We start from the raw sequence: 17522 nt of genomic DNA, 5'->3' as shown, positions 1-17522 counted from the left end.
AATATATATTTTAATATAGATATATATTTCAAGAAGCCTAACAATTCTATTGTGAAATCTTCACAGATTTCAAATCTTTTGACACACTGTTCTGATTTTTTATTTCAAGGAACTTTCAAGCAGATATTAAGCTATAATTTTTGCATTCATTATTTTTGCCCCGAAGTTGGAAGATTTTCATTTTGAGTCAGCCATGAAGAAACTGTTGTGGGTGGCCTCGGCCAAACATAGCACTCTGCCTAAACCAATGCAGCTACTCAGCTCCAGCACTGACATGGTCTCTCTTACCTTGGGCAGCTCGGTTGCACAGGGGGTATACACACACTGGATCAGGAGAAGAAACAGTGCATCCAAGAATACCGCACAGGGCCTACCAAATATTGGCAGCACTTCCAGCTCTACAACTGGGGACAAGTTTGCTCAGACCCAAGCACCAAATCACTGCCTGCTGCAGCGCACTCTCCTCCCTCAGGGATGCACAGGAACATTTTGACCCCAAGCAAGACAAATGCTTTACTATGAGCCCCCAAATTATTGCACCTCAATTTCTTCACTCCTTCCTCCATCCCATGGGGTGACTTGCAAAGATGCAGGAACAGCGTTCCTAAAAGATGGGAAGCCAAAGGCAATAGCATTGCAGAGGACTAAGGTGTGATATATGCACAGGATTGCACCGTTTTATCTGAATGTGGACTTTAAAAGCTTTGTTAGTAAAACCGTGAAAAAAATCCTATATGCCCCTCCTGTTTCAATTTCAGCGGCTTGCTACTGATTTAACTTCTGCTATTGAAGTTACAGAGCCCAGCTAAGCCAATATGACTATTTTAAAAACAATAAGCAAGTCCAGAAAGGAGACTGCATCCGCTTAAGTGCATTAAGTTTAAAAATAGTTACACTGATGCAATTTCTGGGTGAGGATGAAGGCAACCTTGCAAATGGAAGCCCAAAATGTGTAATATAAATCAACCCTAAAAGTCTGTCAAAACAAACATTGCTGCATAGCTTGCATACCCCAAAACCTACTTAATTTAACTGACTGGTCATTCAGTGCTGCTAACTAAGGTCCTGAACAAGCAAAGTGTTTTATAGGATGGAACCAGTCATTTGCTTAATGTTAACCCTGTGGTTTACTGTTTTGCTGAATCCCAACCCAACAGAAGAGCAGGTGAGTGCTATTTCTAAATTCATGTTTTGTTTCACCATCACCCTGGTCTCATTTTCTCTCTTTTATTTTCCATCAGTACCTCAACAAAATTGTAAATCTCTCACAGCAAATCTCTCTAGAGTCAGATCATAGGACTAGATAAAAGCTCCTGAGCCACAGCATCCCATCCCTGCAAGGTGTAAAAAGCTCAGCATCCCGAGCGCAACAGCAGCGATCGTTGTTCAGATTCAACGCAACATTGATGTTCAGATGTACACTGGTATGTCACGGCCACACTGGCAAGGTTTACTCAATGATACACAGAAACTATTCTAGATGAAATGTAGAGTTCAATCTAAATCTAGATTCCCACTCCCCCAGGCTAAATATTAGTATTAATTAAACTTTTACGGAATCTTTCACTATCACAAAGAAAAAAACAGAACTCCACCCCCGCAAAATCAGTTAAAACCCCTGCTATATTACATAGCGCAACAATCAGAAGTTCACTTGAGATGGATTCTACAGCAAATAAAGAATTTATTTCATCCTGGTAAAAACAAGAGCCCCAACTAAAATTAATTTTTAGCTGAAATCTCTTTGTTCAGTGGAATTGAGAAAGTCTGCCCACAACAGAGAGCTCGCAGTAACTGTCTTTCAGAAGCAGAACAACCCGTGTAGAAACACAAAGCAGTTGTGGCAGGGACAGGGAGTGCCTGTAATCCAGTTTCTTCAAGGGAAATTCAAGTACCCTAAGAGTTCTTATTCCTCGTCTGATTTCTCTCACAAATCACAGGCTGCTCTCTAATGCAATTTTCTGGAGTCTGAGAATCATAAAGTCAAATATGAACAAGTCTAGTGGAAAATCTGTGACGCTAATCTTGGCCTACGTTGTATTTTTAACAGGCACTGAATTTGTGCGCCGGATTATCCAGATGGCCATACAAGAATCATCCTGATAGGATTAAACCTTTGTGCTGAACTCTGCTCCATCTGTTCTCGGAGGTTTGCCTATCGCTATTGGAATACGAATGTTCAGCCTACGTCTAGCACCACAATGGAAAGTGCCCGTTTACCACGCACACACATATGTATATGTACACACACATATCCTTGAGTACTTGATTAGTAATGTGAGATGAAGTTAGCCTGAAGTTTACCACTAAAGGAACATATTGGTTTTATTATTCATTTGAAGAACAAAGTATGCAATATCTAAATTCAAACAAAAAAGCATTTTTGTTGTTGTTCTGGGACTTGTTCAGTTCATTAAACCATAATACTGCCATAAATTTATAGATGAAGGCATGACTAAACATAAAGCAGCAAGGCTCTTCATCTTTGAAATCTATTAGCGTATGAGAATGTATGACACAATCGCACTTTGAAGATATCATGGTTAAATATTCCAGATTAAAAACCAGCCAACAACAAAACACATGCATGCACACAGCGTTGGTAGCTGTTATTTGTGGCTCGATCTAGTCACAGGCCAAGAACAAAAGAGTAATAATCAGTCCCAGTAAAAGAAAAGCTTATTCCCACTAATGTTGCTTTCTGCTTTTATTATCTATTAATGACAGTCTTCTGCATTCATTGTTGCAGCCTGCCAGATGCAGCAAAGATACATATTCATCATGTGCAAAAATTGTGCTCAGGCTGTCTCCGTGACAGGTTACACAGAGCTGCCAACGGAGAGACCAAGGTCCGATGGACGGCCTCGGGTTTCCAGGCCCTGGGCCAAGGGAAAAGGTAGGCAATCTGGCTCTTCTGTAAGAAAAGCATCCCAGTGATCAGAAGGTTTAACTAAATTGCTGTCCTGTCCAGAAATACACTACAAACTAATGACTACCTGGCATGGGAAGGGTGGATAATAATAATAATAATAATAATAATAATAATAATAATAATAATAATAATAATAATAATAATAATAATAATAATAATAATAATAATAATAATAATAATAAAAATTGAATTATTATTATTAAGGTTTGATTCAGGAATGCAATATAATACTCAGCCCATGTTTGTGATGGCAGCGGGACAGCAATGGAGGCGACATAACCTGAATTGCATTTCAAGCAGAAGCCCTGATTGCGTTGCAAAGACTGAGGCCTCCTTGTCTCTCCTGTTCAGTGTCTTTCAGACTGTTTCCTCCTCTGTTCTTTGTGCTGCTCTGAATGCAGGGTCAAGCATCCTCTCCCAGCCATTTAGGCTTTACTTGCAAAAACACAAGCATAAAAATACATTTATAGTTCATAGTATCTGCCCAGTAATGACACCACATAAAACCAGCACGCTGAAAATCTGAGGAGTGAATGCTTTGGACTCAAGCCTACAAATGCTTAGAGAAGTTGTTCTTTCAATGTGTCTGATAAAGTCATGTTATGTTTTTATTTATTTATTTATTTAGGGCCATATTCAGACCACCTACCTAAGGCATTGCAGCATGTAAGAAGTCAGACTCCAGCTCTGGCTGGGTGAAGCAGTCTGCCTAAATTAGGATCCTCTTTCCGCTCTACAATGAGCAGAGATGGGCAGACACCTCTGGAAGCCTGGAGACCCGGGAGTTCCGCGCTGGCTCCTGAAAGTACCAGGGGACCTCGGCAAGACAATATCATAGGTAGGAAGCGGCCAGAAGCAACCCCATAAAAAATATTTGGCGGCTGATATTGAACAGACACCTGACTCTGGGCTTGCCAGCAGACACCTCTGCTCAGACTCAGGGCTGAATGAGGAGGCAGCACTCGCCGTCGCCTTCAAGGTCACAATCCCAGGAAGGGGATAATTTTCTCCAAAGGGCTCCTAATCAGAGTTGCTTTACCTTTCAGTGCCTCAGAGAGACAAATCTGGTCAGAAATATTTTTTTCCCCTCTCTTCATCTCTTCAAAGAGCCCAGGAAGTTGAGCGATGCTCTCACCTGAACGCACTGCAGCAAAGCACTGTGACCTCAAACCCCAACCCACAAAGTAAAGCTGCAGCTGGAAAGATGAGCAGCATTGCGGTCAGGCCTGCAATTTACCTCCGAGTGCTGGCCTTCCCTCTCAGCATGGATCAGGTAACACCAAACCTATGAATTCCATATGCAAGCCTGGGTTTTCAGCGAACAGCAACGCAAGCTGTCTGTTCAGTCTCCAACAGCAGGGGAGATCTAGCATGTCTGCTGCCATTTCACAACCCAAAAGGGACCTCTGCAGGAAACGCACTTTGCTTTTTCACGGGACAGATACAGAACCTCTGAGACAGTTGCTACAAAACCATGACATGGTATTAACCAAACAGAATTAATTTTGAATTTCCTTATACTCCCATTGCTAACAGACACTTCAGCAGTAGCACAGTAAAAAGCACACAGGTTCCTGCAGCATTTGGGACCAGATTTTTGGAAGCACCCAGCTGTCCAGTGGTTCCAGTAAGCACCTAATGGAATTTTCAAAGTACCTGACAGACAGGCATAGAAATTCTGTAGCCAGAGCTTTAAAAATTCCACTAAACACCTCCCTGTAGCTTTAGGCACCTTGGTGCTTTGAGAGTTTGGATTTGGGTCCAAGAATTTCCACAAAGATTGCTTTGGGGTACCTACACTTTTGGGTCACCACTTGACTCACAAAAATGGACCAGAAGTTCAGAAAGTCCTAAACATCCACTTCATGAAGAACAGTATCTTGTTAAGCATCTCACAGTGGCCGCTGTACCTTAACTTGCAGATCTAAATGTTTGAATTACTTTTGAGAAATAAATTTAAACTGCTAAATTTCAGACAAGCTTTTCAGAAAACTTTATTCTTGATCTTTTTAATAAACTTCCTAACCCTATTCGCTTCGCTCAATGAGGTCATAAACCAGTGCTGCTTATATTACAGTCACTTTCACGCTAAAGATTTGTTTTGTCACAAAGAGAACTATGAATTCATGGAATGAAGGTGGGAAGCAGAAAGGACTAATTGTGACATACAAAGCTTTCTGGTTATGCTCAGCAAACAGTTTGGGCTAAGATTTTAAAAAACATTTTATGAAGTTGTACTACTAGCTTTAATGAAAGCACACTTTTTGCAATGCCATGCACTCCTGAAAATCTTGTATTCTGGATTTGGGCCAAACACAAAGCCTCTCTCCATTCCAATATTAATTATTATTAGTTTATTTTTATTCTTTACTACTAACATTAATAATTTTCAGATAGCAACCCAGATTAGAATAACCACTCCAAACATCCCACCCTGGTGGGTTCCATTTTCTGCATCAGTTTCCAGGTTTATGCTATTAACTCATTTCCTCGGATGTGGAGGAGCTTTGTCAAATACTCATTTTGCTGGGGAAACACTTGGCAGGCACCCCGCAATAGACCGTAAGAGAGAGACTTGAATGCTCACACTGCTCTTCTCTCAGTTCAATGAGAAGTTGTGCAGCCTGAGATGCAAAAAATACTGAGTTCATTATTTGTGAAGTTTTCTAATCAGAATATTCTAAATGACACTTTGGTGGAAAATTTTCATCTAAACAAAACCTTAATCCTCGGATCATTAGCACTCAGCTGATTCACAGCTTTGGACATAAGTTCCATGGGAACAGAGATCTTTCATAACCACCGATTGCTTTGGGGTATTTAAATACTGGGGTGCCTAACAAGAAACATTTGGAAGTGTCCAGATACCCGCAAACTGCTGTGAACACCGTTCTTGGATAATCATGACCTTTTACGACATCCAGATGAATTCTCAAAAAATCACTAGTTCTTGGCCTTCATTTACAAACCACAATTCACAAAATCCTTTTCCTTTGTACTCTGCCCAAATCAGCAGGGGACTGGAGTGAAAAAACATCTTTTCCCAACATAACAACAATAAAGGCATCCTATAATAAAAAAGCTAAGTTAGAGGAATTTGTTCAGAAATAATATTAGTCATATTACAAAATATAATGTTTTGTCATGTTGGTGTGCACATTTTGGAAGGCTGGAAAAACAACGTCTGGCAAAACTTCACTGCCATACGGTGCAGTATCTCTCAAACATTTCTCTAATCCTAATGTCATTCTTCTCCCCTATGATGCCATTGTATTAGTGACATGGTGGCCAGCAAAACAAATTGAAATGTAATGAATGCTCATTATCTACGAATATTCATTGCCTATTTGAGTGCTACTGAATGTTCTCCTGTACCGGTAGCTGTGAAGTTTCTGCCAGAGTAGCTAAGGTTTTTCTACTTGCATAACTGTACTCCAGTTCCTCTGAGGTCTGGAGAGAAACCTCAAACCTTCAGAAAGTGGTTGGTCTAACTCTCCAAATAAGAGTCAACTCTCATGGTGGTTGGAGAATTTCCATCTGAACTTTTCTCCCTTATCTGTTTGCTGTAACAAAACAGGTTTTCCCACACAAATCTGTATCAAATTTTAATGACAGTTTTCCCCATGTTTTCTTCTTTTTGCAATTTTGGGAGCACAGTTATGAAAGCTCCTCTGGGAAATTCACAAAATGCGCTCTATCTTCATCCAGTTACTATTTCTCCATGAATTCATGACATCCTCGTAACAATAGAGGGTAACAACATATCACAGCTTGACAACGTTTAGATATTCTGGGGGAAGGGCTGTTTTATTTTTCATTTATTTGAAAAACATAAAGGGCAGCTGCTCATGGGTAAAAACTGCCACACCTTATCCTTTTAAAATGAAGGTGTCTCTCGCTTCCATTGTAGCATTTTTTCCTTTTTCAATTAGATGTGACACTAGATCGCTGATAAGTGACTGTCAAGCAGGAATCCTTTCTAACTGTGGTAATTGGAGTACCCAAACTTGACTTTTCAGGAGGTATTTCCATGGGCATTATGTCACAGCAATCCTTTTTATTAAAGACTAGAGTACTTAAAATGGTATCTCTTAAGTCTCCCGCGACATGGCGGCAGAAGTGTTAGTACATATATGTTATGAAATAATGCTTAAATAATGAAAAAAATCACAAACTCAAACCTCCAACTTCATGAAATACCTGCAGCCTACTGGCAGAACTGAAATTCTGGAATCTCCTCGCCTGAATCAACCATTAAAAATCCACCTCCAAGAAAATTGTTTAAATCTTGTTTTCATTTAGCCTCAGACTAAAAATAAATTTTGAATAATCAAAATTGCTGCAGCCAGATATTCTAAGCTTTTGAGTACCTCTCCTTAATGGCTGATTTATGACCTAGACAAATAGAAACAGAAGATTTTCTGCTTTCTGTTTGACGTGACTGGCTGTGAGAAGGGCAGCTCCACCAACCCACCCACCCTGTTCTTGTGAAATGCTCAGTAATATCCAAAGAGGAAGCAGGGGCCTGGGCCTGCAGACAGCTACTCTGCTCTGGTGAAGGTTAAAAAAAGACAACAGCATAATTCAGTGGGGCATAATTTAGTTAACACAGTTTTGGTTACCTAAATTGGAGCTGTACAAATCTGAGCTCTGCTGTGTTTTGCTAACCTGATGGATCCCAAGATTTTACTCCTGAAGAGACCATTTCGGTCACACAGCCTGACATCCTGCATAGCGCCCACCAGAGAACCTCACTCAGCAATTCCTGGGTAAGGAATTACTCAAACCATTAACGTCTCCCCGAACAGCTGTATACTTTTTAGGAAGATACCACATCCCAACTTAACATTTGCAACCTGCAGAGAACCTGCCACAGTTTTGGCAACTTACTTCAATGGTCCCCAGAGTTAAAATCTTGTTGAGATCATATTGGAGTCTTTATCTACAAATTTTCTCAAGTGAAGCACCTTAACTTTCTGGCCATGTTTTGTCTCTTCAGAGGGACAAATGCTGTAGCTCCAGCTGAGTACACATACTGGACTAATCCAGCCCTGGTGTGCTCACTTATACTGGAAACATACAGTAAGTCCACAGGGCAGCGAAGAGGTTAATATTATATGCTTGGTGAGGTCAAGCTCCAAGAACACATAACAAGCCATTATGTAAAAAATTGCCTGAATTTATGAGTCACTGCATTTATGAAGGAACCGATATGAAAAAGACAACTTGGCAAAAGTAAAGAAAATGATTTCCAGCTTGAAGTTTTGCAATCCTTCAGTATATCAAGGCTCACTTACTGTTATTACTATCCATGTTGTGCAATGTTCTGAAAGTCACATTTTTTCCCTTGTGTATGCATAGAGATGTCCAACAACCCTAGGTGTTCTTCCCTCATAGAAAATAAATTAGAAAGCAGACTTAACTCAGAATAACATACAAGATCCCCTCAAGTAGAGTGGTAGAATCCTAATATTTTTTATCAATATATCCCTTCTAAATAATAAATCAAGCCCACTCCATTTCTCTATAAGGAATGATATGGTGTAGAAAAAGCTTGTGTGTTTATATTTTTCACATAATCATGAAAACATTCTTAAGTGAAGCACTAAGATATAACAGGTGCTTCCACGCATAGATGAAACAAGTCAAACATTAAAATTTCTTTGTTTAAACCTGGTCAGTTTGTGAATGCAGTAGTCCCTAACTTTGATTAAGAATCTGAACTTATACCATCTAAGGGTAAAATGTATCAAGTTTTGAAGATTAACCTTTCTCAACTTGCTAATATTTTTCGCTTCAGTCAGTATTCTGTCTTGTATTAACAATTTTGTCAACTAGCATGGACACATGCAATACCAAGGGATTCAGGGTTGAAATGGTTAAAATGGAGCCGATAGGGGCATCCTCTTCATGACTCTCCACACCGCCAAAAATGTAGTGGTTAATGTCGTGGCAAAGCCACTTACAGCACAAGAACCAGGTCACTAAGATTTCTGAGCATCTTTCAGGAATCATCAACTGGTGTGCCCAGCACATGCAGCTAAATTCAAGGTATGCCATGACCATTCTCAACAATTCTGTTACAGTCAGACTAGATAACAACGATACTTAAAGGCAGTCAGCCTCAAAACTTTATTTTAAAGATTATCCTCTCAAAATAGTTTATAAGGTTGGGAAAAACTTTCCTTTTTTATTAACCTAAATAGAAAATATCTAATCAACTAAGGCACAGCCTAGCAATCATTTTTGTTTTCAAATATGAAGATTTAGTGGAAAATCTGTGAATGTGCCTACTGTGGTGACTGTGGGCTCTCAGATTGCCCAGGATGGGCAGGATTGGCAAGAAAAGCTCTTTAAATGGCCCACTGCTGATGAGAGGATCTACCTGATGTACCCAGCTGAGGCACAGCAACTACTACTCTTCATTTACTGTAGGAGGTTCTGCACCTGCAGACAGCAAACGGTCTGAATCACTCATTACTATCATGAACTAAAACAACACTGTAAAAGCTTGACGGTCTCAGGTACCACAATAGAGTCATCAAGCAATCCTGCCATGCACTATCATTTCCAGTATAAGGCAGACACTAATAATGGTTTTGCTATATAATGACCTACTTTAGATATATACACAGACACACAGATTTATGTATATTACATATTAAAATAATGGCAGGACATTGCTTTAGAAATCATGGTTGTCTCTGCTTCTATCTGCAAATTCTGACATCATGTCTTACAATTTGTCCCTATTTCTACCCTGAATCTTTCATCTTTTGCTGCTGTTGAGCTGACTCAGAACCAAATCGCCAGGAAACCTCACCATCACCTAATTCTTTAGCGCTCTCCTATGGATGAGGAGGAGGAGGAAGGAAAAGAAAAAGAAATAAAACTGTCCCTTTAAAAACCCAAGCATTTAAGCTGCTTGTCAGTCGTCTTCCTGACAAGGCCACTTGAATGTATTCAGGAATATTTGCATAAATGCTCACAGTGAGTTCACCGTGGCAGCTAGCGCTAATGGTACATAAAGTAATTTAGTCACTTCTCTTAGGCATCCTGTCAGGGTGATAAGCACCCCCTCTTTGCCTTGTTGCATATTAGATCATTAGATAATAAAGTGTTAGAGCATGCAAACTGACAGAGTCTCAGGGACTATCATTTTTCGAGGGCATTGCATTCTGCCAGCAAGGAAAAATAATAGAGAAACTGATGCTACAATTGGCTTCACATTCTTGTAAAGCCATTCAAAGATTTGGGGGAAAAAAGAATTTTTACTTTGCAGTGATATGAGAGTTTTAACTGGAAACTTTGCAGACATCTGCAGCGGTGGACTTCATGCTGGTAAACTTGAAAAGCGTTGTTGCAAACCCTGTCAGAATTCCCCCCTTTCATAAGCTAGTCACTTAAATTGCATTGGAAAGATTTTGCTTTTAAAATTGACACCCTGGGATGAACTACAAGCTGAAATATATTCTACTGGTTGGGGCCTATTGGCTCTTCACTATACATCTTACTATATATGTACAATTTAGAAAGGTCAACCACACCGGCTTTCTGGTTTACCATAAATATAAAACAAGTGAGGATCCAACTATTTGTGAATGAAAAAGTGATAATTATCGAAAACCACAGATTACTGTGGCTTACCCTATTTATACCACACAGAGATGTATGAAATAATTGGCCTCTGCCAGCTATTACTTTTGAAAGATAGATATATTTATTTGAAATATGAGCTTCTTAACCCGCTGGTTTCAAGGAGGACAGTGTGTGGATACGAAGCCATGGTCTAGGTTCCTAGTTATATCCAGAGAGACAAGCTACGAAAAGGAACTTTCATTTTACTATCTGACGAGCAAGATACAGAGATGTGTTGGATGTCCCAAAAATAATCCAGGCTTACCTGCTAATGAGATGGTAAAACCCGAATGTGGAGACACCAAGCTCCTGAGTGGATCGGGAGGTAAAGCTTTCTTTTCAGCTTTTTGGCACCCAAAGTCTCTTTTAGGTGTCACATAAACCACAACTCCATGTTTAAGAGCAGCATGTCCCAACACAACTTTGTAAGGAAAAATAAGCTGGATATTGTCTAACTAAACTAGGCAACCAGCACACCTTCTTGCTACATCCCCTCTCCCCTTTCCCGGGTCCTCACACAGTCAGGCATTCCTCTCTATTGCAATCAGATATTTGTGTTAAAGAGTTAAACATCTAGAAAAGTATACAGGAATACATTTGGTCAAGGGCATATTATACTTAGATCCCAGCATTTAAAAACCTATGATCAGAAGTTGCTCACCAGAGCAATAAACCAGAGACAAACTAGCCATGACTACGTTAGCTTCCCATTTCACCTTTTACAGATACTGTTCAGGTCAATCTGCCCCCCGCTCCAAGGGAGGCAGAAAAGCTGGAAAGAGGAAAGGCAAACAAATTGTCTCTGCTACTTACACTTGAAGATATTATCCAAGATAAAAATTCCAAAAACTGAAGAAAAATAGTATACTTTGGGACTCAAACTAAAGATAAAAATTAATTTTTATTTAGGAGGAAACTATCATCTGTTCCAACAGGTCTAAGGTTTGTGGTGGTTGCCCAAAATTCAATAGCATTAAGCCCAGTTGAGGCTTTTTTTTTTTCATTCAGCTAAGTGTTTTAGACATCTAATATCAACATTAAAACAGTTACTGGATTTTTTTTTTTAATGATTTTTTCTTCCTGTCTCTTGGACTCAAATGTGCATAGAATTCCTGGAGAGCTGGATTGAAAGATCTAGGTTAAAAAGAAAGGCTCCACCAACCCTTTGGGAAGAGTGCAATTTTGTAGTGTGGAGGTTGCTATTCAAAAGTAAGAATTTACTAGCGGTTGCTTTATGAGGTTGCTTGAGAGGTGCCTGAGAAAGCAGATTAGAAAAACCACCTTTCCCACAAAACGTACACATGGAGATATTTTGCAGATGTTGACTTTTAATGTTAGCACAGTAATTAGGGTCTGTGTAGATATGTAAGCATAGCATTATCTTTTTTTGTTTCCTTTTGCTAACAGAATCCCTCAGGTAGTAGGAGTGGGAACGATAGCTGTCGTAAAATGAGATGCTATTACACCATGCATGTGAATAAGAACATTTATGTATGAGAAAGTAAGTATTGCCTTGACCAAAAGCAGGCACTGAGAAGACTGCGGGGGGCGGGAGGAGAGGAAAAGATGGCATCTACTTTAGTAGGAATGGAAGTAAAAAATAGGAGTGTCTTTTTGAAAGACTAGACTTAATGGAAAGATTACAAGGTTGAACAGAGAGAAGTTTCCTTTTGTAACGTTCTGCCTTCTGCTAATTACTAAAGGCAGAGTTCATACATTCCTTACAAAAATTCAGCAAAAATTATGACAGTAGTTTGTTTATTAAATTAGGTTGTTGGCAGGATGAAAAAAAAAGTCTATAACATGAATTATGGCTGAAAATGGCTCATAGCCTACATAAAAAGTTAGACCTAAATAAATACAGATGTAAGTTATGTTTATATAATGAGAAATGCTGCTGAGCTAAGAATTTTAGGTTAGTAAGTGTGAACTACAGACCCAATTCTGCAAACACTTATCAATACCCTCAACATTACTGACACAAGAAGCCTCATTGATCCCAACAGGACCATATGTGTGCATAATCTTAAATAGATGCGTAAGTGCTTGCCGGACTGGTGACTGAAAGCATAAACAGAATAGAAAGCTATTTCCACAGGAATCCACTGAGTAGTAGAAACCCACACATTTGCCCATTTTTCAGTATTAATAATTTCTTTTAACATATCTAGTTAACATTCTTCTGAGCGGCATTCGCTTTCCCAGAGAAAATTTTATCTGGTTTCTTCAAACTCTTTGGAAAAATCTATTTAATTATTCATCAGATCCTTGACAAATATTTGTGAAACAAACCAGCATAAAGGACTGGTGCCTTCTACACTCAACTACTTCAATGGAAGCTGAGAGTACACATCTCTTAGAGGGAGCAAGCACCTATTGAATTTAGGATTACAAACAGCTTTGATGACAAAGAGCTATTCTACCAAGCTGGAACAGGGAGAGGGGAGTGAAATGCCCTCTGTTTTTGTTTTGTTTTTCAGTAGTAGTCATCAACTTTGAGGACAAAGATCAAAACAAAACATTAATCAAATCCAGATTTTTCAAAGTACATTTGCACTCAACAACTCCCATTTTAAGCACCTACAGTCACCAGCAGATGTTCTCTTCCAGGACCAGCTGATCTTACGGAAAAGATTACTGTCCTCCAGGCTGCTTCCAGCCACGTGCTCCCATCCCACCCTTGCTGGGGTTTACTGTCCTTTCAGAAAAGCCAGACAAATTGCTTTGCACCATTTCTCCTTCAATCATTTCAGCAAAATAAGCTAGATTGGCAGAGTTATAATTTAAACAGTTTAACTCAAATGAACTTCTTTGGACTGAAGGAGACTAGGGAGCAATCAGACAACCATCTTAGCTGGCATGTCCATGGTGGATAATAGCCTGCAGCAGGGAGGAGAGACAAGCAGCTGTGGCATGCAGGGAAGAGCAACTTCCTCAGCTGGCACAGCTGGAGCCAGAAGAGAACATTCGTCCATGGCTTGAGTAAGCAGATGGATTTCCAAAAGGGCTCTGCTTTCATTTAGGGCAATTCAAAGGAACAGCTGAATCTCCTAGAGAGCTCAGCACTCTACAGATAGGAGAAATCCAATCCAAAATTTGGGTGCTGAGCACCTCAGAAAATATGCAACATCCTTTAGATGCACAGTCAAAAATCAAGGCAATTTGGAAAAGATCAGACTCCAATTTTGGGTGCTGAATATATGCAACCAAAAAAAAAAAAATCACCACACTTCACTGATACACAGGACAGACTCTGCACCATGTTTGCCTGCTGGTTTGTCATTTCACTACATTTAGTGCTGACCTACTTGAAAAATTCCCCCTTTAGTCTGGAGGCCAGTCTCTAAAATATCGGTCCCAAAGGTATAAACTGTTACAGGACAATCTGAAACCAGTAGCCAGAGACACAAACCAAATAAATCCACATTTAAAGTAGCAATGCCAACCAATGAAAATGATATGCCTACCATGTTCCAGATAAGAAGGCGTACCTTCCGAGGGATCGAGTCTTCGAGCTCTCCGCCCGTGCTTGGAATTGTTGTGTACAAACATGTTGTCTGACACTGCCAACACATGGCCATCAACATTGACTGTTGTAGATACCACAACCTGCAAGCACAAGAGCAAAATGGAGGAAAATTTGGATATATATGTATGTTTTTTAAGAAGCACAGAGTGTAATAAACTCAGTTAAATAAATAACAGCTGGAGCTGTAGAAAATTGCATAGCTATTTCGCATAATAACTGGTGCTTATGCTGTACAAATCTAACAAGAGACGCTATTGATGAGTGGGTCTTTGGCATCACAAGCTTTTGATGAAGTTTTAAGTTAAATTGCAGAGTTTGTAGCTGCATGGCAGACGGCACACTGTTAACCATCATTTTAACAAGAAGATCTTTATTAAGTATTTTTTCCCCTATATACAAGGGCAGCTGTGTTTCACCCTAAATTATCCTTCAGTTTCCATGCTGAAGTAGATAGAGCTGTTGACATTGCAAATGAGAATCCATTCAGAATAAAAGAAAACAAAAGTGTATTTTGTGAAGTTGCAATGAGAGTTGTTGCATGCCTCCCCCCACCCTTTCTACTGCTCTCCCCTCAATACAGTCACCACAGGTTGTTGAACTTGCCCAAATTTTTCCCGAGCTCTATCTCAGGGAGTATGTATAGGTATGTTTGTGTACACACACATGCTTGACAGTGGGGTCTTGATCTGGAGAACACAACCCTATTCATCCAGCATTAGAATTATTTGTATTTCTCAACTTATCTCAATGTCAACACCTGGGATTTGGTTTGAGGCGAGGGGAGGGAGACAGAGAAGCACTGCCCTGGAGGCGGGATCCGACACTTCTGCTCCCCAGAGCAGCCCGCGGCAGGAAAGGAGCCAACCCAGCAGGGGCAAATGGGTAAGTGTTGGGTCCAGATTAGAAGACCCAACTGCTCAGAGGTGTCCAGAGAGACTTCTCAACCTTCAGGCTCAGCAGGCACCATCCTATAGGAAATCCCTGTTCAGGCTGAGGGCACCCGAGCCATGAACCATCGTGGAAGAAAGGGGGGATGCACGGGGCAAGTCCCTGGCAGAGCTGGGAGCTCATCACACCGGTTCTCCTCCCACCCCACTCAGACCAAGCGACCTCATAGCCTCCCTGGCTTTCATTCAGCCACCCCCTCCCACAGCCTCTTCCCAACAAAGTATGGCATTCCCAGGGTTTTACCCCAGCCAAAGATTTGGCCTTCAGCTGGCTGCTGGTTTACCAGGAGCACACGCCGCCTTTGAGAACTTCGACTAAAACAATAAGAAGAAATGACCTACACTTCTCCTTACATTAAACAGGGAAAGGGATTAAAAACTGAAACCCACAGAGATATGTTTATTCATGCGACCTCTTACAACCAAATATAATAATTGTCTGTTAATTGCAGTTTCAGCTCCCACCTCATGCTTCGACATGTGAAACAGCAATCAGCAGCTCCTGTTTAATCCACCTATTATGTTGACTAATTAACTTTGCTCGACAGTTTATTTCTTCCTCCATTATCAGCCCCTGTCAGCCGCAAGCACACTGCCGCAAAGGGGGACCTCAGCCCTTTTGATTGATCACCGATAGATTGACATGCAGATTAATTTAATTAGAATCACCTCACTTGAGAAATGAAAGACAATGGCAAGGGGGCTAATAGATCTGCTCTTATAATGAGGCAAGCCTCCAGAGCCATGGCAGAGGATTTCTGATTTATTTTGCTGAATTCCCCAGTCGCCCTGAAAGGCTCTCGCTTTAATTGTTCTTGGTTTTGAGAGGCTTTAGCCTCTGAAGAGGTGAAATGCTTTACAAGGATTGGCAAACATTGCTTCAACTCTCTCAGGAAGCTGCTGCCTCTCAAAGTTGGTCAAATGGGGACACTTAAACGATCGCTTACAACAATTGAATTTCATCACTTGAATTGGATCTAAAAAAAAAAGTTAAAGAAAAAATTTTCCAACTATTTCTGACCACCGATTAAAATGCTCAAAAATATAAAGTAAGCAACGCTGCCAAATTGCCCATAGGTAATCCCGAAGTCTTTGTCTTTAAAAAGAGGAATACAAAAGAGAATAGTTTACATCTAAAGGATCCTAAAACCGTCCCTCAGAATGGCATTCCAGGCAATAGAATTCTGTGCGTGTTTTAAGTGAAAGATATTAAAATACAGAATAAATGATTCAAGAGCTCTTACAGATGGAAATTTGGGAAAAAGAAAGCACCAAACACTGTAGGTAAGTTTTTCTGAAATCAAACTAAGGGGGAAAAAAGCCCAAGCCCTATATATAAAATTCCAAAAGGGATTTCAAAAGTAATTTATCCATTGCATTCCTGAGGGACAGAATAAAGTTTATGATATTTTCAATAAAATATGATCTTATAGTAAGTGGCTTAGGGTTTGCAATCTTATTTGTGCACTTGCAACCATTGTAAATTCTTTGCAACTGGGATTTTGAGCCAAATCCTTAGCTGGCATTGCCTGTCACAGCTCCATGATTTATGCCAGCTCATTATCTTCTTCTATGGGCCTGCTTAGATGCATATGAAAATTAACAGTATTACAATTAATAACAATGACTACAACATAAAATATTTTCCCCAATCCTAAAACCATATAGGTACACACAGATTTCCCACTGAACCTAATCAATCCTCTGCTGAAACCCAAACTTTTGAACATTTCTAGAAACAGGATTCCAGAAAAATAACGGGTCAAGAGTCATAATAGCAAGTTAGGTCTCAAACCTGTGAAAAACTTACATAGAAGTAGCTGTCTTTATACATGCACCTTTCTAGGGAAGAACTCAAGGAAACAATCCTAGTGAGGTCAGTTTTATGTGAGTAAATCTACATTTAATTTTCCCTCCTCAGGCTTCCGAAACAGTTGATGCAACATATTTTGAATTACTTAACAGTGTCTTCCTACCTACCTCCTGAACAGAGAGTTTGATTTACTACAAAGAGACCACATTGGTGTGGTTCTTCGGTGTCGTTAGCAGAAGAAACTATAAAAGGAATCCCCAAGAGAAACTGTTTCCAGTCTCAGGAAATGCAGAAAAAAAAGTGGTTACTTTATGTATCTGTCTGAAAAAAAATGATTATTCATAGTGCACCTGTAAGAAGTAGCACACGCTTACTGCTTAATTCTTTAAATGTAAAATCTCATTAATACAGGAATACTGAACATACACTGCACTAACGAAATATTAATGCCCTTAATTATTAACAGGAAAAAAAATACACCTTGAATATTGTGTGCCACAGTTACATACTTGGATTGCTACAGAGCACTTATATACTTACAGTTCCACTCATATTTTTTAATCTAAAAAAATACTACACCCTCCTCATTTTGATTTTGAAACGACTGGGATATGTTCAAGTTAAAGCACATGCTAAAAATATTTGTGGAGGAAATCATAAAAT

At 39.8% G+C, this 17522-nt stretch overlaps 1 protein-coding gene across 1 annotated transcript in view; it reads right to left on the bottom strand.

Moving 5' to 3' along the window:
* EBF1 (early B-cell factor 1) overlaps positions 1-17522 on the bottom strand; it is a 275941-nt gene that overhangs the window by 84828 nt on the left and 173591 nt on the right. The window contains exon 4 of the mRNA XM_019473872.1: positions 14038-14179. Coding sequence (XP_019329417.1) covers positions 14038-14179 — 142 coding nt within the window. The remainder of the gene's footprint in view (positions 1-14037; positions 14180-17522) is intronic.

The sequence above is a fragment of the Aptenodytes forsteri genome, unplaced genomic scaffold (genome assembly GCF_000699145.1).
Source record: "Aptenodytes forsteri isolate BGI_AS27 unplaced genomic scaffold, ASM69914v1 Scaffold54, whole genome shotgun sequence".
NCBI lineage: Eukaryota > Metazoa > Chordata > Aves > Sphenisciformes > Spheniscidae > Aptenodytes > Aptenodytes forsteri.
Note: the sequence above shows the minus strand (reverse complement) of the source record. Positions and strands in the feature narration are given on the sequence as shown.